Source organism: Anser cygnoides, chromosome 3 (genome assembly GCF_040182565.1).
Source record: "Anser cygnoides isolate HZ-2024a breed goose chromosome 3, Taihu_goose_T2T_genome, whole genome shotgun sequence".
Lineage (NCBI taxonomy): Eukaryota > Metazoa > Chordata > Aves > Anseriformes > Anatidae > Anser > Anser cygnoides.
Genome location: NC_089875.1, coordinates 45,569,284 through 45,593,588, shown reverse-complemented (window position 1 = coordinate 45,593,588; position 24,305 = coordinate 45,569,284). Strand labels below are relative to the sequence as shown.

General features: G+C 37.5%; 1 protein-coding gene across 6 annotated transcripts in view; it reads right to left on the bottom strand.

The window, feature by feature from the left end:
• Positions 1–24,305, bottom strand: part of WDR27 (WD repeat domain 27) — a 132,460-nt gene that overhangs the window by 68,195 nt on the left and 39,960 nt on the right. For 5 of the 6 annotated variants that reach the window (XR_007157531.2, XR_007157529.2, XR_007157530.2 and 2 more), the window contains 2 exons: positions 12,652–12,749; positions 1,795–1,897 (listed from right to left, as the gene is read on the bottom strand). Coding sequence is in view for 3 of the 6 variants with exons in the window: in XM_048045909.2 (XP_047901866.1) it covers positions 1,795–1,897; positions 12,652–12,749 (201 nt within the window). In the remaining 3 variants the exon portion in view is untranslated. Of the gene's footprint in view, positions 1–1,794; positions 1,898–12,651; positions 12,750–17,617; positions 18,923–24,305 lie in introns of those variants that run through there. The other variant, XM_048045911.2, reaches the window with a different exon arrangement.

Below are 24,305 nucleotides of genomic sequence, written 5' to 3'. Positions count from 1 at the left end.
CTGGCTTCTTGATAATCTAACACTGTTACAGTTGCACATCAGTCCATCTCTCAGGAAGTTATTAGTTTAACAATATGAATGGACAATTCAGTGCCATGCTCAATTTTATTTTTCAAAAGGAAACACAAAAGTATATCCAGTGTCAATGTTTCAAAGAGAGGCCTTCTAAAAATGCCCCAGATCTGTATTTTGTCCTAACAGTAGGGTTGTAGAAAGTTTTCTGCAAGTTTCTCAGACTCTGAAACTTGACTCGGTTTTCCTGAGGGTGCAACAAGAACAATGAAAGATCTCCACAAACATGTGATACAAATTATGCAAAATTCCAACCCAAGAGCCACACTAAAAAGTATTGACTGGCACTGGGCCCACCAGGGACTATATGCCAACTGGAGCAGGATGCAGTCCAGCTATTCAGCTTCCTATGATGAGCAACCATGTGCCAAAAATTTGGACTACTGGCAAAACCATGCTCTATGCCTCTCTCTTCTATCAGCAGTAATTCCAGACAAAAACTTTAACTCAAAAGAGAAAAGGCCTTACAACTGCAACTTACAACTTACAACTCTTTTTATATATACACCTCTTTTATATTTTTTTTATTCATCAATGACCTTAATTAAAATTTCAACTAAATATATTTATACCTTGTATGTCATGAGCTGGGATCAATATTAGGTACATTTTGTTTAAAGGACAACACAAGAAACTTCTATACTGTATTGCAAACTACATTTTCAAATACAAATTACCAGAAACTTGAAGAATATATTTTATCCTGGAAATGACAAGAATACATTAGCTACTGCCAAACCTACAGCAATCTGCCAATAAAATCTCTAACCTTCACACATGATTGGAGCCAGTATTTCAAAACTGGCCACAACAGTAAATTCCTTTTGCTCTGAATTTGAAGCTGACCAGAAACCCTGTGTCATAGTCCTAATGAGTCACCTAGAAAGACCTAGAAGAAAGTTAAACAGTTTTTCTAACCAACTGTTTTGGAATTATGTGTTTACAAGTAACCCAGCCCCATGCAGTGAGAGCAGCCCAGTTTCAAAGGCCTGTACGACAAGCTTGCAAGCGTCTATCTCTCAACAAACACCAAGGAAAACATCGTGCCAACAATGCAGGACTTACTGAGTTAAAATTAGGTACATATTCAAAAAGGTAGCAATACACTTTTAATTAAGACTCTTTGCTAAGCGTAGCTAATTTAAATACAGTTGACAGTGAGTGAGAAGAGACCTTGTCTGGGGAGGACATGCATTCAAAGTCACCGTAAATTTTAATGTTCTAAATACAGTTGGATGCCTTTTCACTTTGTAGCATCACTGGATCATACAAAACCAGTAATGAAAGCTTCATCATTCTGTATTTGGTAGCTTAAGTATATTAACATGTAGTGGCTGCGTAGTTCCTAGTGGGCAGATAATATACACACTACATACGCTACATAAAGTTGTGCTACAGGGGATACCATTCTCATCATCTTTGATGGCATGTGGCAATTGAGAGTTAAACACTATGAAAACTTTGAGAAATAACGTCCTAACAAGTGACTAAAAGTGGTAAACTTTTGTTGTTTGGGGATTTACCAAAACCAAGCAAAACAAAGAAACTACAGAACAGGAATCAGATGTGGCTGCTACATAGTAGTTAGGTATATAAAAGTATAATCCTCCTCAGTTTTGCACATTAAGCTGAATCCTAGGAACACTCATGAAAGGACTATGTTGTGTACAATACAAGCAGCTCCTACAGTTTTGAAGAAAAATAAATAAAAACATTACTTACACACTTGTCCTCTGATCCACTGGCTATAAACCGCCCACAAGGAGATACTGCAATTCCACATGGGTAGCAGCGGCTACTGTGCCCTTCAAATCGACGTTCACACCTTCAGAAGAGTTTCAGGAAGTCATTAATAACAGAAACAACCTAGCTCTTTTACTACCATTTTCTTGAAATTCTGCTGAAGCCTTATTCATTTTCCTCAGACTACAAACTTAACTAAGGCAAACGCACAAATTAAGTTATAAATAACTCTGTCCCAAAATGTTGTGAAAATTGAAAATAAAATGAACATACAATACTCCAGGATAATGCCCAACTTATGTTTTGGCCTTGTTCTGTTTACAAAGGTAGAAACATCACTAGCATCTAGAAATGAGGAACTGTGAAGCATGCTGTCAAACTACCCCCAGTTAGCTATCTCAGCATGGAAAGCCAAAACAACCCTGCTTTAAGGGGAGGGTGTTGTGAAAGCCAGCGTGCACTGTGAAGCTTTATAAATCTCCCTCAGGCAATTTCCATCAAATCAAGATGCAGCATGTTGAAACATAATGTAAATAATTATTGCTTGCTTTTCTTATACCCAAATCTGAATATTTAATCTGTGTTGCTCTATTTGCATTCTTACTCCATGCACTTGTTTATCGAATCTTATAAAATCAAGAATGGCAGTATACAAATGACACTCCAAAGTCATAAATCTATCTACAGTACAACTGTAGATAGCTTCTTACTTATCTGTGTTAGTTCAGTCTAAAGGAAGGAATACATTTAAATTTAACACAAGGAATTAGTTTCCCATATTTAATGTTAATATTGCAAAGCAGCATTACTAGCAATGTGGAGTAAGTTTTTGATAGCTAAGCACACTTGGGCCATTTAAAAACATATTTTTCAAATGAGATGAAGACTACTATCCATTTTAAAAAATCCCTGGTTGTAAAGAACTGTGATAGTTTTTTAGTCATACCAAAAAAAAGGGAAAAAAGTCTGATTTAGAGTTGTTTCAATGTTAAAAGTCATTTAATACATGTACAACTTAGAGTTTCAATCACATTCAGAATTATTATCTGTAAATGTGTGCCTCATTTCAAATCTTATTTTTTATACCCACAAGAAGATGTCATTTCAAAACACATAATCTGCATTTTTCTTTTGCCTTTATTATGAATGTTATCACACTGCCTTTCTTCTTACAAAACAAAAGCTGTGCCATTATACAGCTGTCATATATTCTTCTTTTCATGTATGCTAAGTCCAGGAACAAATTTGAAAGAGTAAAAACTGCCAACACCTGTGATATACACTTTTCCCTGGCCAGTGAAATCATGGACACTGTGTTAATTCAATTGACTGAATTTGCGTGCAGAAATGTCTAAATTTTTATACCACGTTGTTCTTTTTTACACACACATGTATGTCTGAATGCCAAGTTGATCTTGCTCACCCAGGTGAAACAGCCATACTTAAACAAAAACATCACTCTAAGACTGATCCAATGGCTATCACTTAGCGAACCATAAAAAGGACAATTTTGAATGCATTTAAATGCATCATTTTATGGAGCCTAACTCTCAGCGCATATTTGGCTGAATCTCTGTATAACAAAACTACTGATTTCAATGGACATTTTGAGTATAGAGTAACCAGACTTTTCACTTCAGGCAGATTCTACCATAATAATCTTGTAAACAATCCAGTTTAAGAGAATACTGCAGTTAAAAAAAAAAAAAAAAAAAGTAAATTATAGAGACAGTCAATTACTATGACTAATATATAAAAACGTTCTTCTACTTCAGTTTCCACCATAGGTCTTGGGTCATTGTCCATAGACTTTCAATAACTAATCAATGCCATTGAATAACCTGCCTCTACTCAAGTTTCCTGTTGTCAGCAAAGGACAGTAGCAATTGTTTCAGTCTCCTCTCAAACACAGCATTCTAGCACATATAAATGCAAAGGTTATGTAATGGAGAACAAGTTACAGAATACACATGTAAATTACACTTTCAAAGAGGCAAATAAATTATATTCATATATTCTCTGTCACTCCTGAATATGCCTTCGGAAGCACCATTCTCTTTTAGGTAGACCACTAGCCATGAAGACTAACTCCTAGTGTTTAAGCCCTCATTCTCAGGGCCTGTAAATGCTAATTTCCCTAATGAACTGTCTCTTTCTCACAGAAAAGTCTCCTAGTAAATCAGTGACAACAACTTCTTTGCAAAAGAATTTAACTCCTTTGCAGCTATGACTAATAACTCAATTACTCTACCTACGAATGGATGCATAAGAACTTACACAATTACAAGGCTTCCACGGATCTTTTCTATGCTACACCACAGCAATGTAAAACAAAGTCTGAGTCATAGGACAGTACCACTTGCCACCTTGCTAGTACACCCACAGTAATAACTAACGTCCTGGATTCCACTTTCTTAGTTGTTTTCCTACTCAGAATTGCCATTATAATCAGGATATATGTTCTATTACTATCCTGCCCCCTCAAAATTGTGCTCTAAGACATTTAAAATAATAATAATAATAATAATAATAATTCTAGTTAAATTTTCCACAGAATGTAGCAGAAACTGTGATATACTGTCTATTAACTCCAGATATCTCCAGGTACCACAGTGATGAAAAGAAGTGAAAAGAAATCTTAGAATAAATAGATATAATGCATATAATTTTAGCTTATTCTAGGAGTTCTTTTATTTCAGCTTTTTTTTTTCCCTCCTGTTCTGTTAAGTAGCAACAGGTGGTGATCAAACTTATTTTGGATATTGCAGGTTTTCCCTGGCCAGCTGGCATGCTGTCCAGGCTCCTAAGAATAAATCTTTGGTCAGAACTTTTCAGGAGTTACCATGGCAAACATCTGGTAATTGCAAGGGACAGCAAACAGCCAAGTTTTCCCTATGTTTTCCAATGTACAGCTTTTAGTCTACTTTCCAAAATATGTATTTTTTTTTTTATGTCACAAACAACTTGTAGAATATTAGGGGGAATAAAACATAACGTGGTGTTTCTGTCTTTGTAAGAGAATGATACCAGAATAAGACACGTCTTTATAAATCAGGGAATACTGTCAAGAATGAGTATTTCATTCTTCTTGCTGCATTCAAAATTGACAGCAGACCAAAGTTTTTTTCTTTTTTAACCACCTTGCCTTTTACTTTATCACTTTGTCCCAGTGCTCTGGTATTTGCTCAGAGACATTTCAATACTAGCAAATCAATCCATTGAGACTATGAAAATCTAAGTATAACTTGACAGGGGTAGTAGCTACCTCAGATGTTCTGTACATGTGGGTTTCATTTAAAACACACACTGAACCCTTCACAAAGGAGCTCAGGATGCTTTCACCAACAGAATCCAGTAAGGACCACACATTCCCCAACCTGTATATTTTAATGTATCCCCAATCCCAAATTTGGAGGAACTCCAGCCACTGCTTATCCAGTTCTCCTTTGTTATCCTCAGGTAACAAGATAACTCAAATCTCTGGGAGAAAAAGAAAAAAAGATGAAACATCATGGGATCCTCAGGTTGACCAGAGACCAAGAAGTAATCAAATTCTGGGTATGTATATGCATATATCTTGCTCAGGATGACATCAAGCAGTTAGTTCACAGTAAAGATAGAAACTGAAGTCTCTGAAAATTGAAGGTAACTCATTCAAACTGCATGTCTGACCCTAATGCTCTCAAAGTGTAATTGTTAGAAAATGTATGAGATGAGTTCCATGTGGCTGCAGGAATTCTATTAAAGTACATTGCCAGGGGAGCTTATGATCTAGTTGCACAAGATCATAATACTAGCTGGAGATACTACCTTAATGTCAAAAGCTGTCTTGTATAAAGAATTGGCAAATCTTTTCAGAGGCTGAAAGAGGGTGAAACTGATTTTTCTCTCGGATCTTCCTTCAAAGCATTATCATGAATTTGAGTAATCTGCAGAAGAAATTCAGTATGTCCAAACAATCCAATATTCTTCCAAAGTCTTCACTGTGGTCCAATAAGCATACACTGCTTTTTTCCAGAAAGAGATGAGGAATGGCTGTTTCAGCAGCAAACAGTTAGAGCAGCTGAACTTGTATTCCTCAACTCCTCAGAGTGAGCCAGAGGCATGCTGCTGCTGCCACCAAAGGTGATACTGGCTGGGGGCTCCTCACAACATCTTACCCCTGACAATCTCAGTAGCAGAAAAGGTAATTTAGCAGCTGTCACATCTGCCTCCCCAAACATGACATAGTAGCAGCCCAGTGCTCTAAAAAGACCAAAAATGTATATTAAATAGCAATAATATGGGGCTATGGTAACTTTTCCCAGCTCTCCCCACCTCTGCATATAAAACAAGCACATCTGACAGAACCTGACCACTGTCCCACTCCTCCCTTGCAATTTAATTCCCGGTTTTAACTGTCCTTTTCCATCTTGTTTTCTTATTACATATCACAACAGCTGTCCCAGCAAATTCTCCATCTCTGTATCTCTGTAACAAGTAGAGAACAGCAAGTGCTAGTTTCATAGAAGCACAGAATGGTTGATGCTGGACAGGACCTCCAGAGGTCACCAGGTCCAAGCCCCTGCTCAAGCAGGATCATCTAGAGACAGTTGTCCAGGAACATGCTCAGATGGCCTTTGAGTATCTCCAAAGACAGAAACTCCACAGGCTCTCTGGGCAACCTGTGACAGTGCTCAGTCACCTGTACAGTAAAAGAAAAAAAAAAAAGAAAAAAAAAGAAGAAAAAAAAACACTTTTTAGAGGGAACATTCTGTGTTTCAGTTTGTGTACATCACTTCTCGTCCAGCCATGGGACACCACTGAAAAGAAACTAGGTCTACCCTCTTTACAGCCTCTCAATGTATTTACAAACACTGGTGAGATTCCTTTCCCTCTACCCCCTGGATCCTTGTCATCTCTGGGCTGAATAGTCCCAACTCTCCCAACCTTTTCTCATAGAAGAGATGCCCAGGTCCCTTCAGCATTTTTGTGGCACTGTGATGGATTCTGCCTAGTAGCTCCATATTTTTCTTGTAATACTGAGACTAGAACTGGACACAGTTCTCCAGGTATAGCCTCACCATGGCTGAGTAGAGGTGAAGGATCACCTACCCCAGCCTGCTAGCAACACTTCCTGATGCAGCTCACAACATTAACCTTCTTTGCTCCAAGGGCACATTGCTGGCTCACATTCAGCTTGTGGTCCACCAGGATCTCCAAGTCCTTTTCTGCCAAACTGCTTTCCAGGCAGGCGACCCCCAGCATGTATTTGTGCCTGAGGCTCTTCCTCCTCATGTGCAGGACTCTGCTCTCCCTCTTGTTGAATTTCTCGATCTTCTTGCCAGTCCATTTCTACAGCCTGTCAGGAGACCTCTGGCATTTCAGTCACTCTTCCCAGTTTTGTGTTGTCTGCAATCTTGCTGAGGGTGCACCCTGCTCTATCATCCAGATTATTAAAACAGACGTTGAATAGGATTGGACCCAGTACTGCCCCCTGGAGTACTCCACTGGTTACTGGCCTCCAGCTAAGCCTTGTGCTACTGATCACTGCCCTCTGGGCCTGGCTGTTCAGCTAGTTTTCAACCCCCTCACTGTGTGCTCATCCATCCCATACCTCATCAGCTTCTCTGTGACAATCTCACGGGAGACAGCATCAAAAACCTTACTGAAGTCCATGTAGACTATATCCATTGCTTTCCCCTTGTCTACCATGCCAGTCATTTCAACACGGAAGTTTATTAAGTTGGTCAAGCATCACTTCCTCTGGTGAATCCATGGTGACTACTCCTGATGACTCTTGTCCTTCATGCTTATGGAAATGTTTTCCAGAATTAGTTGTTCCACCACCTTCCCAGGGCTTGAGGTGAGGCTGACCAGCCTGTAGTTCCCTGGGTCCTGCTTTTTGTCCTTTCTGAAGGGTTTTTTCCTCAGAAATTTATAGAAACCGTGTCTTCCTGGTCATCTAGACATAGGAAAAACTTCTGAACAGATATTGTATTGACCTGATAACAAGGTCCATTGTCAGTCCCAGAAAAGGAGAGGTGATGAACCAGGTCTAGGGTCCACCCATGGAGTCCAGTCAGGAATAGCAGGGGTTGAAGAAGGAGGCAAGACTGTAACATGTGCCCAAGGTACTTCCTGAAGACAGGGCTGCAAACAGAACTCAAGGCAAGTTACCTACACTACCTACAAGGTAGGTCTAAGGTCCATGCAGAAAACAAGGCTGGAGGCATAACTTGAGACAGGTGTAATTACAATATGCTTCTGGCAGACTGAATGCCCAAGCCTACATTTAAAAGGAGCACCTGGAGCAAGGTGCAGAGTGTGTAGGTGGGGGCCCAAGGCTGTTCAGAGCAGTTAGAGCCCAGTGCAGGGCCCTGACAGTGCAGTCTGTAGCTCAAGTTAAGCTACGTCTGAAAATCTGAGACAAAGCCAGGCCATGCAATTAGTGTCATAAAGAAGGATGAATTTGTATAACACCATGACTTTAGCCACATTTTACTGATGAGCAAGAAGGAAGAAATTCACCTTGAAGAAGAAAAGCTTTCACTATTTCACATTCTGGAACTTCTCTTATGAATGTGATTGCTTGGAATGTGACATACAAGGGAAACAGCAAATTGCTGCCGAAATCTGGACAGATGATTTTTCTCAATATCAGCCAATCATGAAGATAAGGGTATTCATGTAACTTTGCTGGCAAACAAACTTAGTTGTAGCATAAGTGTTTAGTCAATATTCTAAACATTTGATAAAGTGCAGAGGGCAGCACTTTGAATTCATGGTTTCCCCCTAGTATCATGAATGGAAAAAAACTTCCTTTATTCTGGATGTTATAAATCACAATTATCTAATCTGCAAGTTGGAGGAAACAAAAAAAATGAAGTGATGCAGACTGGTAAGACAGAAGAACTGTCATGTGAAATTTAAAGGACACAAACATAACAAAGCAGCTGGTATTTAGTCTAGTCTGCCATTTGGGGTTGTCATGGTTTTATTGTGTAAGGAAATGGAATTTTCCCTAATTAGGTTTCTGTGCTCTTTCTATGCATTAATTTTAGAGCAGCAGGTTGCAGAAATAAATCTGTCTCTCACTACCCTATGTCTTCATGAACATAGTTACTGAAAGCAGGCAGGACTGGTGGATAAGGAGACTTAGTCTATACTCGGACCCACCAATTTTTTTCATCAAAAGATGGACATTAAATGGTAGAGGCAACAGGAACAGATTCCTATGAATCAGTGCTACTCTTGACTTCCGCGGGGGGGGGTGGGGGGGGGTGAGTTGTGATGTCTCAAATACATTCACCAGAGAGATAGGAGGAGATAAAACTGTAAAAGAGATAAAATGGTAAAGTTTCTATATTTTATGGGCAATTAGGAGTCTACAATGTTTCATCATGAAGAACACAAAATCTTTCAAAAAAGTAAGCATGCATCAAATGTTGTTGGTACCTCCTGATTATTAACTTTTAGTCTGACGCTTTCTTGGGAACCCTGAAGCTGGTAACTAATATTCTTCTCAGTTAGATTCCCATTGAACCTCAATTTAATTTCTGTGCTCACTGCTTCCAACTTGGACCATAGATAATATTTTCACTTGTCCTCCAACTAGCCATTCTTTTTAGACAGGACAGACTTAAAATGCTCTTCGCGATGTCTTCACAGTGTCTTGGAAGATGATCAAAGGTCATTATCTTACCCCACTGTATGCATTCACAAAGCCTGTTAATTCATTATTGTAACCTGAAAGAATAGCAGCCAGAGTTTTCTTCTTCCAAAAAGATCTAACCTCCTTAGATCTTTATGTTGCTTTGTAGACTGTCTGAAGTTTTTCTTAGCTACATTTATAATGAAGAGAAGAATGCAGGAGAAGTATACAAATATTCAAAATCTTCAGATGAAACTTCAAAACTCCATGCATTTCAAAGTAAATGAAGCAGGAGTCTGAGTAAGTCCAAAAGTCACTAATATGATCCAAGATTCCCTCATTTATTGGCAAGATGACCTGGCTGTGTGAGATTGGCTGACAACATCAGAAGTTTAAATGTCTTTTCTTGTACCACCTTCAGAGGAACCCATAAGACTTCCTGGCACTCTCTGAAGTAGCCCTGGAATGCCTCCAAACCATCCAAAGTGAAAGATGCAGATGGATTTACAGCTTTATCCACCAAGGATGATGAAAGTGGAAGGTGCAAAAACACTTTCACCAACTTCAAGAACAAGAGAAAACATACATAAATGAATTTTCACTGGGGAAAAAGGAAAAAAAAAAACAGAGTTTGATAATACAGACTGAATGGAAAGAGTCTTGTGAAACTCAGAGGGGAAAAAAAAAAGGAAGAAAAAAAAAAAAAACAAACACTGTGTTCAAAGCCTATAAAGCTGCAGGCCAGGATAAAGTGTCTGAAGATATACTCTAAGCAAGGACCAAAAAAGAACCTGAGCATTCTGCTGTGATTCCTCAGTTAATAATGATAAAAGCAATGCAAGTCAGAAGAATGAAAAAAAATGAATCATCATTAAAGAAATTGAACAAAAGAAACAACTAAGGAAGAAATTGTGCAGAATCTTTGAAAATGATTTCCCATGATTTCAACTGCAGCTTTCCAGAGCACCATGCTCTCAAATTTTCCCATTTCATCAGCATTTTTCACTTTATAGTGTCACTAAATATAGTATCAGTGGATAAAATTCATTAAGGGCAATAAGCAGGTTAAACGAAAGAAAAACTGTTTTCTCTGTGGATGCCTGAGGCAAATATTTAGAACAAAATAAACAGACAATAAAAGCTGAGTTCTTGCAGTTGATGTTACTATCCACAACTCTGCAAACAGTACAAATCAGAAGGTTGACTTACCTTTGCTATATTTCAAAACACTGGAAAATGATTTCACTTAAAAAAAATAAAATTAAAAAAAAAAAAAACCTTATTCTGTCAACTCCCCCCCCCCCCCCCCCCCCCCCCCCCCCCCCCCCCCCCCCCCCCCCCCCCCCCAAAAAAAAAGTAGAAAAAGAGAGATCATTCCAGCGGGACCATTCAAAATACAGTAATGGCAGATGCACCACCTTTACAAATCAGCAACTTCAAGAGATTAAAGGAACTGGCCCATCATAAGATTGTTTAGGAACTAATCTCTCCTCTAGGTACAAGGGATGAACTGGATTTGATTGGACAAGACCTATGAACAAAAAAGCAAAAGTTTTCAATCTGTGTAACTGTATAGTACACCTAGCACTCTGGTGAAGACTTGTTCCAAGTTCAGATAGAGCTTTCCAAACTCAACCATTTCAAAATTATTTATGTAAAAAACACCTGGTGAACACATTAGGAAAAAGTGAACAGTTTTCTTCCTTATGAGAACTGAAGAGTAGATTTTAAAATACAGAAGTTTTAACCTCTGGCCAGAGGAATGAGGGAAAATTTCATTTTTAAAAATTTGTGGTTTTTATTCACACAAAAAAAGTTACAAACAATAGCAAAATGGTGATTTATTTGCTCTATTTTTTCCTCTACAATGGTTACTGTCATTGATTGCTGTGTAGTGTGAAACAAGCATACATATTTACACAATACCTATTGCGCACACTGAAAATATGGATAATTAAGGACTTGAATAAATTTTTTGAAGTTTGGCTAGCAGAACTCAGCAGACACTAGAATACACTGACTTTGCCAAATTAAATATGGAGCAAGAACATACATAAATTATTCCCCTCTTCCCAGGACATATTCATTTAATTGATTGCACAGATTTTACACTTTAACTATTTTACCATTCACCTGCTCTACTTATATAAGTATTTAGAAATGAAGAGACAGATAAGTGATCTGTGAAAAACTCTCTACTTTTTCATTACTCTTCTAGCAACACGGTTTGAACAGCTTATTAGAAAAACATAAGAAGGTAACGGATTCCGACCTCAGCAGTCTCTAGTTTCATTACTTTCTGACATTCAGTACAGGTAATAACAGCAATGCTTTTGGCAAGAACTTATGTGCCCCCTATAGGTTTAATGTATTCTTACCACAGAAATTTGGTAATAATTGAAACAACCATTATGCATTTCTAAACAGAAAAATCAATATCAGAAAAAAAAAAAAGAAAAAAAGTTAAAAAAATAAATTCTTCAGTAAGTATGTTTACATATGCACAAGGCAAATATTAAATTATTCTTAAAGACTTAAGCATCTTTCCCATCCAAATTGTTTTTTTTTTTAATATAATTCCTGCACAAAAGCCTGCACAAAAGAGATTGCCCCAAGTATTTCCTTTCCTGTGCAGTGTTCCCTCCCTGCCACTCTCTCCCTCTGTCCCATACACTTCCCAAGTACAACAGCGAAAAGTGCAGCATCTTGTTCTGAGTTTATCATAGAATATTATGCATAGTTATAGAACTGTATAAATGATTTATAATAATGCTGTTACAATTACATTTGTATTTTAAAAGCTGGATCATAAATTTTACCTCCTTTAGCAGTAATGACATGCTGTTTTGGAAATACCATTAGCATCAATATACTATTTTATATATACAATTAGATCTCTGTAAGGTGGGTAAGACATGGGTGATAAATCTTGACTATTTAATGGTTTTCACATAAGTAACTGCAACTGAGGAACCAAAGGGTAAAAATCTACTCAACATTATGTTTGGTCTGTTAAAATAAGTAAATTCCAGTTAGCCCAATATCCCTTAATAATATGCATAATACTTTTTTAAAGGCCTGACTGCAGATCTGATTCCACACACTATTTTCTAATAGTATACCACAGGAAGTATGACAACTCTGAATAGAGACAAAGCATGTCTTTTTATTCCAAGGCTAATTCCAGGCTAATTCAGCCTTACCTGAGAGTTCGTAAATCCCAGAGTTTGATGCCATCGCCTACAGCCGTGGTCACAAAAAGATTGTAAGCTTCAGGTTGCTGAGTGCTGAATGCTGACCCCTGAAATATTAAAATTATTTTCAAATAACTTTTCTTGTGATGCTAAATATTTAGTCCATTCAAGAATAAACAATATATAGTTTGTTAGACTGTGCGAGTATCGGTAGGGGCTCGACTGAGGAACCCACCCACCTGTGGAGGCAGGTGAGGAGGGGGGTAGAGCTGAATAGGACAACTCGGAAGAGCAAAGATCTAGGACCAGCTATCAGATGAACAGCATCTAAAGTCTAAATCTTAATCCTGGATTAATCCTAAGTGTGTGCAAGGGTGCTGGTCTACACCAGCAGCTGGAGTAGGGCTACAGTCTCAGGAGAGAGAGGCACACTTACCCAGGTGCCAGCAGCTGGAGACAGCAGAGATCCAGGGCCAGCTACTGGACAGGCTCTGCCTAAGCAAATCTTCCCACTAATGGACTTTCATCCAAATCATCCAAAGAGGGAAATATGATGAGGCTGCCAGTGATGCCCATGTTTGTATGAGTGCTGAGTGTTGTTGTCTATGTTGTCCTGTGTACATGTATATATGTGCCAACTGGGAACAGAAGTTCAGCCTCACTGCTGGTTGGACCCAGGGGAAGGGACCTATGGCAGTCTCAACTCCATTGGGTTACTGCATTCATCTACTTCTAACAATATTTTATCAGAACTTCAGAAGCATTATTTGGCTTTGTAAAGCTGGCAAGATTCAGTTTACACAAACTTCCTGGACCTATTCTATATTTTTTCTATTTTTCAGTTTTCAGTTGACCCTACAAAAAGCTTCACTCCAAAAGCCTCTCCCTGTAATACGTACTAGTTTAACTTCACTTGACTTTCTTTGCAGTAGAAAACAATTTATTATGATCCTCAGTTATTAAGAAGGTCTTCAGAAAAAGGTTGAGGTTGCCACCACAAAAATCGTTTAAAAGCAGTAAGGCCTCAATACATTCCCAGATCCTTAAAGGAAGTTTCAAATTGTACTTTCTATCTTCATTCAAGACTTTCTTATTACTAAGGGACAGCAAACCATACCAGGCATGAACATCGCCCAACAGCATGTCAAGAAAGTTTCATGTCATCAAAACAAATTTTACACCTTCTCATAGACATGGGCAAAATATTGATTAATTATACAAATGTGAAATGGCCCATGGCCATTCATTAGCAAATCATATATTCCAATGATTAATTAGAGGACTTTAGCTTTCATAGAATGAATGAGCAATTAAAATTTGTTCACATTAAAGCAGAAAATGAATATATAATACCAGCAGGGAATATTTTCAGCAAATTCTAGTTTAAAGTTACTTTTCTTGTTCCTCACATAGATGAAAATAACATTTAGAATCTGAAAAGAAGTAAAAATAGAAAACCTTAAGGAATCAACTATCTTTACAAAGTCTAACTACATTATACAGCCAAAGTAGTCCAACATTTAACTATAAGCCATGCTTATCCCTGGCATAAGTGGGCACACTTTCCACTGACTTCAGTAGTAATTGCACTCATTCATACCAGGACCAGTTTTGGCTTCATACCTTTAAATAATTAAATCTGGGCTATCTTTAAACCTCTGATTTTTTAACATCCACATTGGCAAACCTTGACCTTTTTACTGGCTACAAACGTCTTTCTCCAGGGAACTAAATATAAACAGTTTGAACTCCTTCTTTCCTTTCCCCACCATTCACATTCTTGATTTGGCTGAATACATCACAGAAACCTCAAGGCCATTTCCCGCAATCAGTTCTCGACTGCCAGGAATCTTCTATTCCTTACGAAAACTGGCGTATGGGTGGAACGTGCTCCAGTACTTTGTCAAGAAATTTCCCCAAATGGCAAGACAAAGTGGGGCACTCAGAACTAAAAAGACTATAGGAGCTTTCACTTCCTAAACTAAAGATTACCACAGCCTGTTCTAACAGATGAAATAAACTACACTGTGCCACTGATTTTCTAACAAAGACAAAGCCTACACATTCTCACATTAGCTCTGTATATATATTCTGTAAAAAGAACAATTGCAAAAGAGAAAGACAATATTTGCCCAAAGGATGGTGTTCATTAAGTTACAGAGCACCCTTATTTTATGTGCTTTGGATATTATTCACCATCTCTTTCTTCAGTCAGCAGTCATCACAGTCTAATAAAAAACACTCCCTAGACAAGTGCATATTTACCTCCAGCAACACTCCTTTACTTTATGAAGCATGAACAGTAATACATGTGATCAAATATTAATATAAATCCTTTGTTCCGTCCTTGCCCTGACATTTTGTCAGTAACACTTTTCCAATCTAAAGCCATACTTGTAGCTTCAAATTACAATTGCTACTGAATATTGCTATAAAAAGTATACTAGTTGGGATAGCAAGCTGAATGTTATTTATCCCTTCGCGTTTTTATAGTCTGTTAATTTATGATAATCTATTCTAAAACACAAAGTAGTAGGATATGCTAACACACTCTGCAGTCCGTATTTGTTGCTTCCCCTAAAAGGACACAGTTCAATAGAATCCCTATCTAATTCACTGATTACATATAAATACCATGAATATCATCCAAACTGGCTGGCTGGCTTATGCTAAAGGCATCAATCAATAGCTGTCTCAGAAAGCACTCCACACCTTCCAGGCAAATGCATACCTTCAGACAGGTTTGTCACCACAGCTAGGAAAAAAAGTAGCTGACTGTTCAAATACTATATAATTTCTGAGTTTCCTATTACATTTTACACATATACATTTCCTAGTGAATAGACCAATGAATTTTGAAACAAAAGGCCCTGGAGAGAAAACCAAAAACCTTGCTATTTCTCTGAAAATGAATGTAACCTCTGTGCTCCCAGGTAGAACACAATACCCTCAATATATTTGCCATTGGTGATAATGGACTCCTGTTCAAAAAGTATATTTTGCAGCAGTACAACTGTGTTGTTAACACTAAAGTTCTGAATCTGCATAGTCTGATCTCAAATTGACACCCATTTTTGTATCTCAGTGGTTTCCAAACTGAGAAACAGGAACACAACTTTGATATTTCAGTCAATTTATTTTACTACATGACTTAAACATTAGTATGCAAAGCAAAACATTCACAGCTCCAACGGGAACCATGCAAAGTCAAGTAATAATTTGGTAATCATCAGTAATCAATTTTCTTTAGGTGATCTTATGCATCAAAACAAAATTAAGTTGTAAATCACTATTTGAAAAAAAAAAAAAGAAGTTAAGGCAATGCAAATACATTATTATCAGCTTAGGACGTTCACCTTGTCAGGATTGGTATAAGACCTCTAATGACTATTTGTCAAAGTGTGGTGAAGTTACTACAGCCAGAATAGCAACATTTGCTCATTGCTTCAAATGGAGCTTAATGGCACCAGTAGGGTCTAGTAACAACCTGCGCTAAAAAAAAATGTCATAAGCAGTTTTGAGAGCAGGGTCAGGAAAACAGAACACCCCCCTCCTAGGTGGATGTTGTTTCCTCCGTGCTACACCACGATTTCTCTTGTTCCCTCTCTCTCTCTCTGAAGCCTGCCCTGTGTGCCATGACGTAAGTTAAGGGAAGAGTGAAGGTTCACTTCAGTGATAAGTGGATGATTTCCATCAGTATCCTCAGGCTGAGAAGAGCAGTGAACCTCCACCTGCCATTTCCTGAGGAAATGATCTGAAAACTAAGCTATTTCATGAATCTATAGCAATATCATCACCACATCTCCAAAGACTGTGTAATTAGCATAAACATCATTTCATTAGGAAATTCAGTAGCTGTACAGTCTTCTTGATTTCTATCCAGAAATTTTTAACCTGCTCCACTGTTTAAATCCAATCTGACAGAGAAATAAAAGTCTAGTGATAAATATATTTCCACAAGATGTGTAAATGAGTAATTAGCATACAAAAATTCAAACCAGAACAGCCATTAAGTGACTTTGTTTTGAAAACCATTAACCAGCCAACATGAGTCATTCAGAACAGGCATGCATTCAAATATTGTGTCTCTCTCAGTCAACTAGTAATAAGGACATGACAAGATGATAACATTGCAATTGGGGAAGAGTGTTAAGCGAACGCAGAACAAAAGTGCAAGTGGTGCAAAAGAAGGTCATAAAGAATGTAATACTCAAATTGGAGTTCTGGTGGGTTTGGAAGGTGATATTTATGACACAGGCTTAAAATCCTTTAGAAAAGATATTCGATTCATTTCATTACTGCTAGAAGAACCTGTATACAAAGACAGATGAGCTTTCTATCATCAACATATGGCATGTCCTTGAACAATTGAGGACAATTTGGTGCCAAGAGTCTTTGTTAAGGAAACAAGAATATGCTGAGATTTTTAATAAGCATTAATATGCTCAATTAAATCAAGATCATAGAACTTCAAAGCAAGCAGTATAAGGCCTAAAGTTCTGCAAGCAATTCAATTGTGTAAACTTTAATCATACCTCAAGCTGCAAGAGCTAGACATGTCTTTTGTGGTTTCCTCTCCCAGACTTCAGTACCTAAGTTGCACTATTTTGGATCCAGTCCTAAGGGTTCTGTATATAATCAAATCCTAAATAACTCTACTAATCTAAACTTGGTGACAACCGGGAAGTGGTTTGGCACAAACAGTACAAATATAAACAAAAACCTGCTAGTAAGCATGCTATGCAGAAAAACTTCTTCCTTACGTGAGTTTTAGTCTGTTATGATTTTGTACAGTTTACAGCTTTCTCTTCTAGTGTTTTTCTTCAACCAATATTTTAAATTTGGCACAGCCTCACAAGTATAGCTCTAAAATGACCTTTTTGTAAGCTTTGGAATATCCATGTTCCATTCAAGAGATGCTTGATACATTCTTGCCCTGGTTTCCTTTGTGTAATGTTGATGAAATAACACAAACTCACAACAAAAATACTGTTCTGTAGAATATAAGAAAAGACCTGAAGAAGACACTCCTACTCAATGGATAGAATAGAATTCTATTCTATATGACAGATGGATAGGTATAGTGAGTTTATGTATGTGTTAAGTTTATGTATGTGTGAGAATATATACACATACACAATATGTGTATATATATACACACACACACAACACATTACTTTCAACCACTGTTGCAATTTAAGGTTTTCAAATTAAACAAACAGCATGGTATTAAGACATCCAGCTATTCCTACTGTTAAAGAAAGATAAAGGAAAAAATAAGTACAGCAGTATACACGATGCTAGCATGCAAATACATTTTCACTGCATTCATTATTCTTCATCTCACTATAAACAAGTAACAACTCAGGGTAGCTTCTTACCCAGCTTCTTACTAACACAGTTGTTTCTAAAGATTTACCAGCCAAGATTTCCTTCTTACACCTCTCTCTGCTCTGGCACTCAATAATGACTATTTGTTCCCCAGCATCCATGTAATTTTTATAATTTTCTTCAACATTATACTATTGAATTTTTCATTTCTGAAGTAATCCTCTACATTAAAAGCAGAGTTTAAACTGACAAGACTTCATAACTGCTACTGCATTTAAAGATGTTTATTTTTCATACTGAAGGAGAAATCCCAACCTTCTGGGGGTGAGCTTTAGCGATACTGCTCTCTTCAATTCCTCCTCATGGCCATTACCTCCCCAAAGCTACTTTCTTCCAGTCCTTGCATCTGTTACCTCTGGACCCTTGCAAGACACTGAGGTTGAAGGACTTGAGAAGGAAAGATATATCAGGGCAGAAGGAGCTCTGGAAAGAACAGTAAAGTACATGGTTGTGGATGACCAGAACAGAAAAGAAAGAAAAGAAAAAACAGGTTTACACTAGGAAGAGCGAATTATGTACATGAGAAAGAGGAAAAAGGAAAGAGGCTGTAGGAGCTGGAAATGCGAAGACGTAGCTACATAAGTGGAGCTCCTGGAATGATAGAGATACAGCATAGCTTCCACAGGTGAAATAGGCTTGGAGATGTAAGCTGGCCAAGTGATATATGATGAGAGGAGCAGGCTTCAGACCTAAGTTATTCCAGACCTGGGGCAGACTGTCAGGAAGCTTGAGCCAGCACAACCATCACAGCGGTTGTCAGTGTGAAATGGAGAACAATGACAAGACAAAAGACTAGTTGGAAGTCCCATCTTGTTGCTGCTACTGCTTCTTCTCCAGGAAGGATGAGCCAGTAGGAACGGGCAGAACCACCACCACACACACACCTCACCTAAAAAGAGAAGGGACAACTGCAGCAATTTCCTAGACTACAATAGGAAACGTTCCATGTACTTATTCTCTCTCTCTCCACACTGTATTAGCATGTACTCCATGTTGATATGCAATATTACACAGAATGTTAGCAAGAACAGAGATTACTTTGCACAGTTCATGTTTCAGATAAGTGATCAGTTTTCATCAGCTGTAATAAAATTGGCAGCCTCTATCTCATGCAAGGGTATGGTCTGATTTTACAATAATTATAGTCAGGATGATTCAACACATTCCTAAAGCTAAAGACAAAGCTACTTAAAGCTGCAGCTAGGCTACAGCTTTCTTTATCTATGCTGTGGCAAGTAATGATTCAGTAGGGTAGTACATCATCTTCAGGATATCATTAATAAAGCAAGACCTTATTGTACTAATAACTGCCTCTGCAACACAGGATGTGCTACACACAATTAAACTTAAAGTAATTTCCTAATTCTTGAGGGAAAGATGACTTTTACATTAACTTTGATAGGCCAGACAGGGATATTTTCAAAATTAGACAGAAGAGTAAGGCCGTGGATTCTTAGATTTAGTTGACATTTAAATAGTTCAATGTTGTTTTGAACATTTGCCTATAACATTCTAAATTTCTGTTGTGTCACACACATAATCCAGGAGTATTTTTTACAGAAATACTGATTCAGCAGCAGGTTATATGCATGCACAAGTAATATGAGAATTTTATTTAATTTTCATTCCCATTTATCTTCTAAATATATTTCCATATTCAGAGTAATAAAATTCTAACGGGAAACAAGATTACAAGATTCACAGACATTGGTTAAAATGGGTCCCATCAAGTAAATATTAGCACTCCATCATCTTCTAAGAGATATACTTTATAACCATCAGCACAGCCGAATATTTTATGTTTATATATAATTATATATATATATAATCACACAGATATATAGATATAGATATTTGCAATTTTCTCCTAAATTGTTCAGAAAGAAGACTCTGCATATTGTTCTACCATACATAAAACAATATCTACAGTGAAAAACATATTCCAAGGGATAAAATAAGCTTAATCAAGTACCCTGAAGGCTGAGATAAATCTCATGCCTTGTCATTTCTTGCAAATAATCTCCAGAAATGACAAAAAGAACTATTTAAAGTAATTACACTGCAAGTTACATGTACTTGTTTACAGCTGCTGCTGTTCAAAACCAGCAATAACTGAATCTCATGCTGGTCATGTATGTTGCTAGAATCCCCCATATATGCAACAGATAACTTGCAGACAGGTTTCTCCCACATTTAATTGAATCAGATCTTCATTAGTATTTTATAAAGACCTTCTAAATATATTTTATCTTTATTATTATTATTTATTAAAAACAAACTCCTGATCTCCCCCACTTAATGCTGTTCAGGTTGCATCCAAAAGCAATGTTGGAACATGGGAACTCACTTGTTTTTGCATGAAGTCAAAACAGAAAATGCACTTCAAGAATATACATAATGCATTGCAATCAATAGTGAGCATGAAACCTACAGGAAAGCCTCCATAAATTTTATGGTGTGGGCATTGGTTCCTTAAAACCAAATATTTCATTCCACAGATTTGCTTCTACTTCACCACCCCTCCCCGGTAGCTAAGGTAGTCACATCCTTAGACTCCAATGTATTTTGCACTTTAAACAGGATATAGAATTACAAAAATAGGCAGAATACTATGTGTATGCTATAAAGTATTTCAGCATATTCTCTTAATGCAAATGTTCCAAGCTATATTTACTCTAACAGTTTAAATTGTACTAATGTAACAAAAGAGCTGATGATATAATTTTCCTACAGACCTATCTAAAGTATTAATTTTATATAACTGAAAAAATAATTGAGAACCTTGATCTATAATTTTCCCCCAAATGGTCAATTTTCTTTGCTATACCACGTCTCTAGGTTTTCTCTCAAGCGAATACTTGTCCACAGCTTTAAAGTTTTTCTTGATTAAATAACCTGAAGCCACTCAGCTGACCAAGCAAAAAGAAAAGCCAAAACTTTAAGCCTGTATGTGTAACAAATAGTACTGAAATAGTTAGCACAATTTTAAGTGTTTTACCAGATCACATCTCTCAGGAAAACCCACAAAGTTATACAAAAGTAGTAATAAGGAACTGTTTTAAACCCACAGAAGCAAGGGCTTTCCAAATGGGAATGAAGAGCCATACTCAACCAAACCTAACACAGTAGGCATTCCAGCAGGAATGTACAGGAATATAAGATTTCCAAACATTCAAATCAAATTTCAAATGTAAAGAAAGAAAAAGGAAAAAAAGCCCAAAGATGAGTGTTTTAAAGCCATCCACTCCGTTGTAATACTGAGCAATTTTTCTTTCAGTTTCTGCATGAAACAGATGACTTTGGATTCAACTTTATAGAATGGTTACATAAGACGTATAAGATGACAAACCTAAATTCTCCCATGAGATTCAACAAATTAGCAAGAGGAACCTATCATTTATTTACATAGAGACTAAGTTGTACATTCTGTACATTTTGTAATTTTGTTTCAAGTACTAAAAAAATAAACAAGAAAACTCTGATTGAGGAATGGCAAATCCAAGCCAATATCTGAAAAATATGGTTCTCTTCAGTTCCCAGCACCTTGTACTGGTTTACCTTCTGATGACATTACCTAAGGGCTACGAATTCATGATTTCTCCCTGATGATTTTTACCTGTAAACCTTCAGGATGCAACAGTGTATTTCCATCATGCCATACCTGGGCATGATATATTAACTCAACATCAAAGTGACTGAAAACCAGGCTGAAAGGAGAGAAACTGTTCAAGATCATCTACTCCTCAAGTATGTAAGCCCACACTACAAATTATTATAGCATTATGATATTGCTATTTTCTCACAGGACTTGATTTCAATCTCTTGCTAAGCCTACAGGACTGACTTTTATTTCAAGCGTTAGATTCAAGTAACACGGAAAGAAACTATGGCACAGTTTATGGACCCTTTTTCAAGGGACATAAATGATCAAGTATACAACTAAAATCAAAACATTTATTCAAAATGTAAAAAAAATTGCCCAGGTTTCCATCACAGTAGAAGAAATTTCACATAATATGTCAACACGTGCAGATTGTTTTCTTTCTAAAAGCCCTGTTCTAAATAAATAAATAAATAGATATATAGATAGATAAATAAATAAATAAACCATTGCTTGGCTTAAGGCTGTTTTATGGCTACTTTACACAACAAACTCTGAAATGGAAGAAAATAATTTTCATGGCAGAAAAAGCAAGACTGACAGCTTCCTTATAAGAACAATAAACTTAGATAATAGAGTGATTAAAATCCATACTCCTATCACGTCCAATTTATTCCTTTCTCACATAATCTTTTGGGTCAAGAGACTGCACAAGGCCCTTTATCTCACCTTCTTGTTCAGTTTGCACATTCAAGAAGCTTATAGCTACCTCTACTTGTAAGAAACCGTGTTTATACACAGTGCAGTTATAAGCACTGCAGGAGAACAACTTTGGGCAATAGGAATTTACTCTGAAAATAGCCTTTTGCTGTTATAAAGAAGTTTGGTTGTTGGGGTGTTTTTTGATTGATTTGTTTTTGTTGCTGTTGCTTTTTGTTTTGTTTGATTGGTTGTTGTTTGTTTTTTTTTCTTTTAATTGTAATAACAACGATGATATCGGTAAATACACAAATGATCAACCTCTTGTTCCCATGTCAGGAGCAGAATATTGGAGGAATATGTAGCCACTATTGTAAGAAATACACTCAGAACACTATATAAAAATTTTGGCCCTTTGTAAAAAGAACACAATAGGAGGCTAGAATAGGTTATAAGACTCATTAGAATTTTACAACTCCCTTTATTTTCCCATGCAAGAACTGAGTGTTAAATTGGTTTCCTCTTTGTCATGAAATATTTTGAGATATCAAAATCCAGTATGAATGTTAAATAACATCTACATTAATACTTCAACAAATCAGTGTGGAAAAGCCTTCTATTTTCTAAACAGCATGTTAAAAATGCAGGTCAAAAATATGGAAAGTGTTAACAGCTATAAAAATGACTAGCAGATTACAAACATTTTAAATATTTACAATTAATGGTTCCTACTGAACTGCAGTATTACAGTCTGGCCCAATGTCCTGGTTTCAGTTAGGATAGAGTTAATTTTCCTCCTAGTAGCTGGTAGGGTGCTATGTTTTGGATTAGGATGAGAAGAGCGCTGATAACATGCTGATGTTTTTTTAATTGTTGCAGAGCAGTGCTAACACCAAGCCAAGGACTTTCCAGCTTCTCGCTCTGTCCTGCCAGCGAGCAGGCTAGGGGTGCAGCAGGAGCTGGGAGGGGACAGACCCAGGACAGCTGACCCAAACTGGCCAAAGGGGTATTCCATACCATCTGACGTCATGCTAAACAATATATAGGGGTGGCTAGCCGGGGTGGGGGGCCGGCTGCTCGGGGATAGGCTGGGCATCGGTCAACGGGTGGTGAGCAATTGCATTGTGCATCACTTGTTTCGTACACATTATTATTATTAATACTATTATCATTATTATTATTGTTATTATTATATTCCTGTCTTAATAAACTGTCTTTATCTCAACTCACCGGCTTCACTTTCCCGTTTCTCTCCCCCATCCCAGAGAGGGAGGGGGGAGGGTGAACAAACGGGTGTGTGGTGTTTAGCTGCCAGCCGGGCTAAACCACAACAGTCCTTTTGGCACCCAACGTGGGGCTCGAATGGTTGAGATATCGACAGATTTGACCAGAGTGTGTTAAACTAAAATTGGTATAAGTATTGGACCTGCTTAATAGTTGCTAGTCACAATGTTGATTGCCTTAATCTCAAGTCTGCTGTGCCTGTTTTCCAAATTGAGTTTTATAGCACGTTACTTTCTGTACGTGCTCCCTGTCGTGCTGTTTATCTTTTCTGGGCCCTGGTTTAAGATTGTTATGGTACTGTGCAGTGTAACAGTGGTTTATGAAATGATGAGATTGCTGGTCATGACTCTAACCTGGTATTTGTACTCAGCGCTGTCGTCAACTCTATACTTTGGAAACCATATCTCAGAAACTATTAGCAATTACACCTATTGCCTTTTTTCGTCAGGGAGTCCAATATACTTGGAATCGGCTGCCCCAGGGGTGGAAACACAGCCCTACCATTTGCCATGGACTGATCCAGTCTGCGCTGGAGCAGGGGGAAGCTCCTGAACACCTGCAGTACATCAATGACATCATTGTGTGGGGTGACACTGCAGAGGAAGTTTTCAAGAAAGGGAAGAAAATAGTCCAAATCCTTCTGAAGGCCAGTGTTGCCATAAAACAAAATAAAGTCAAAGGACCTGCA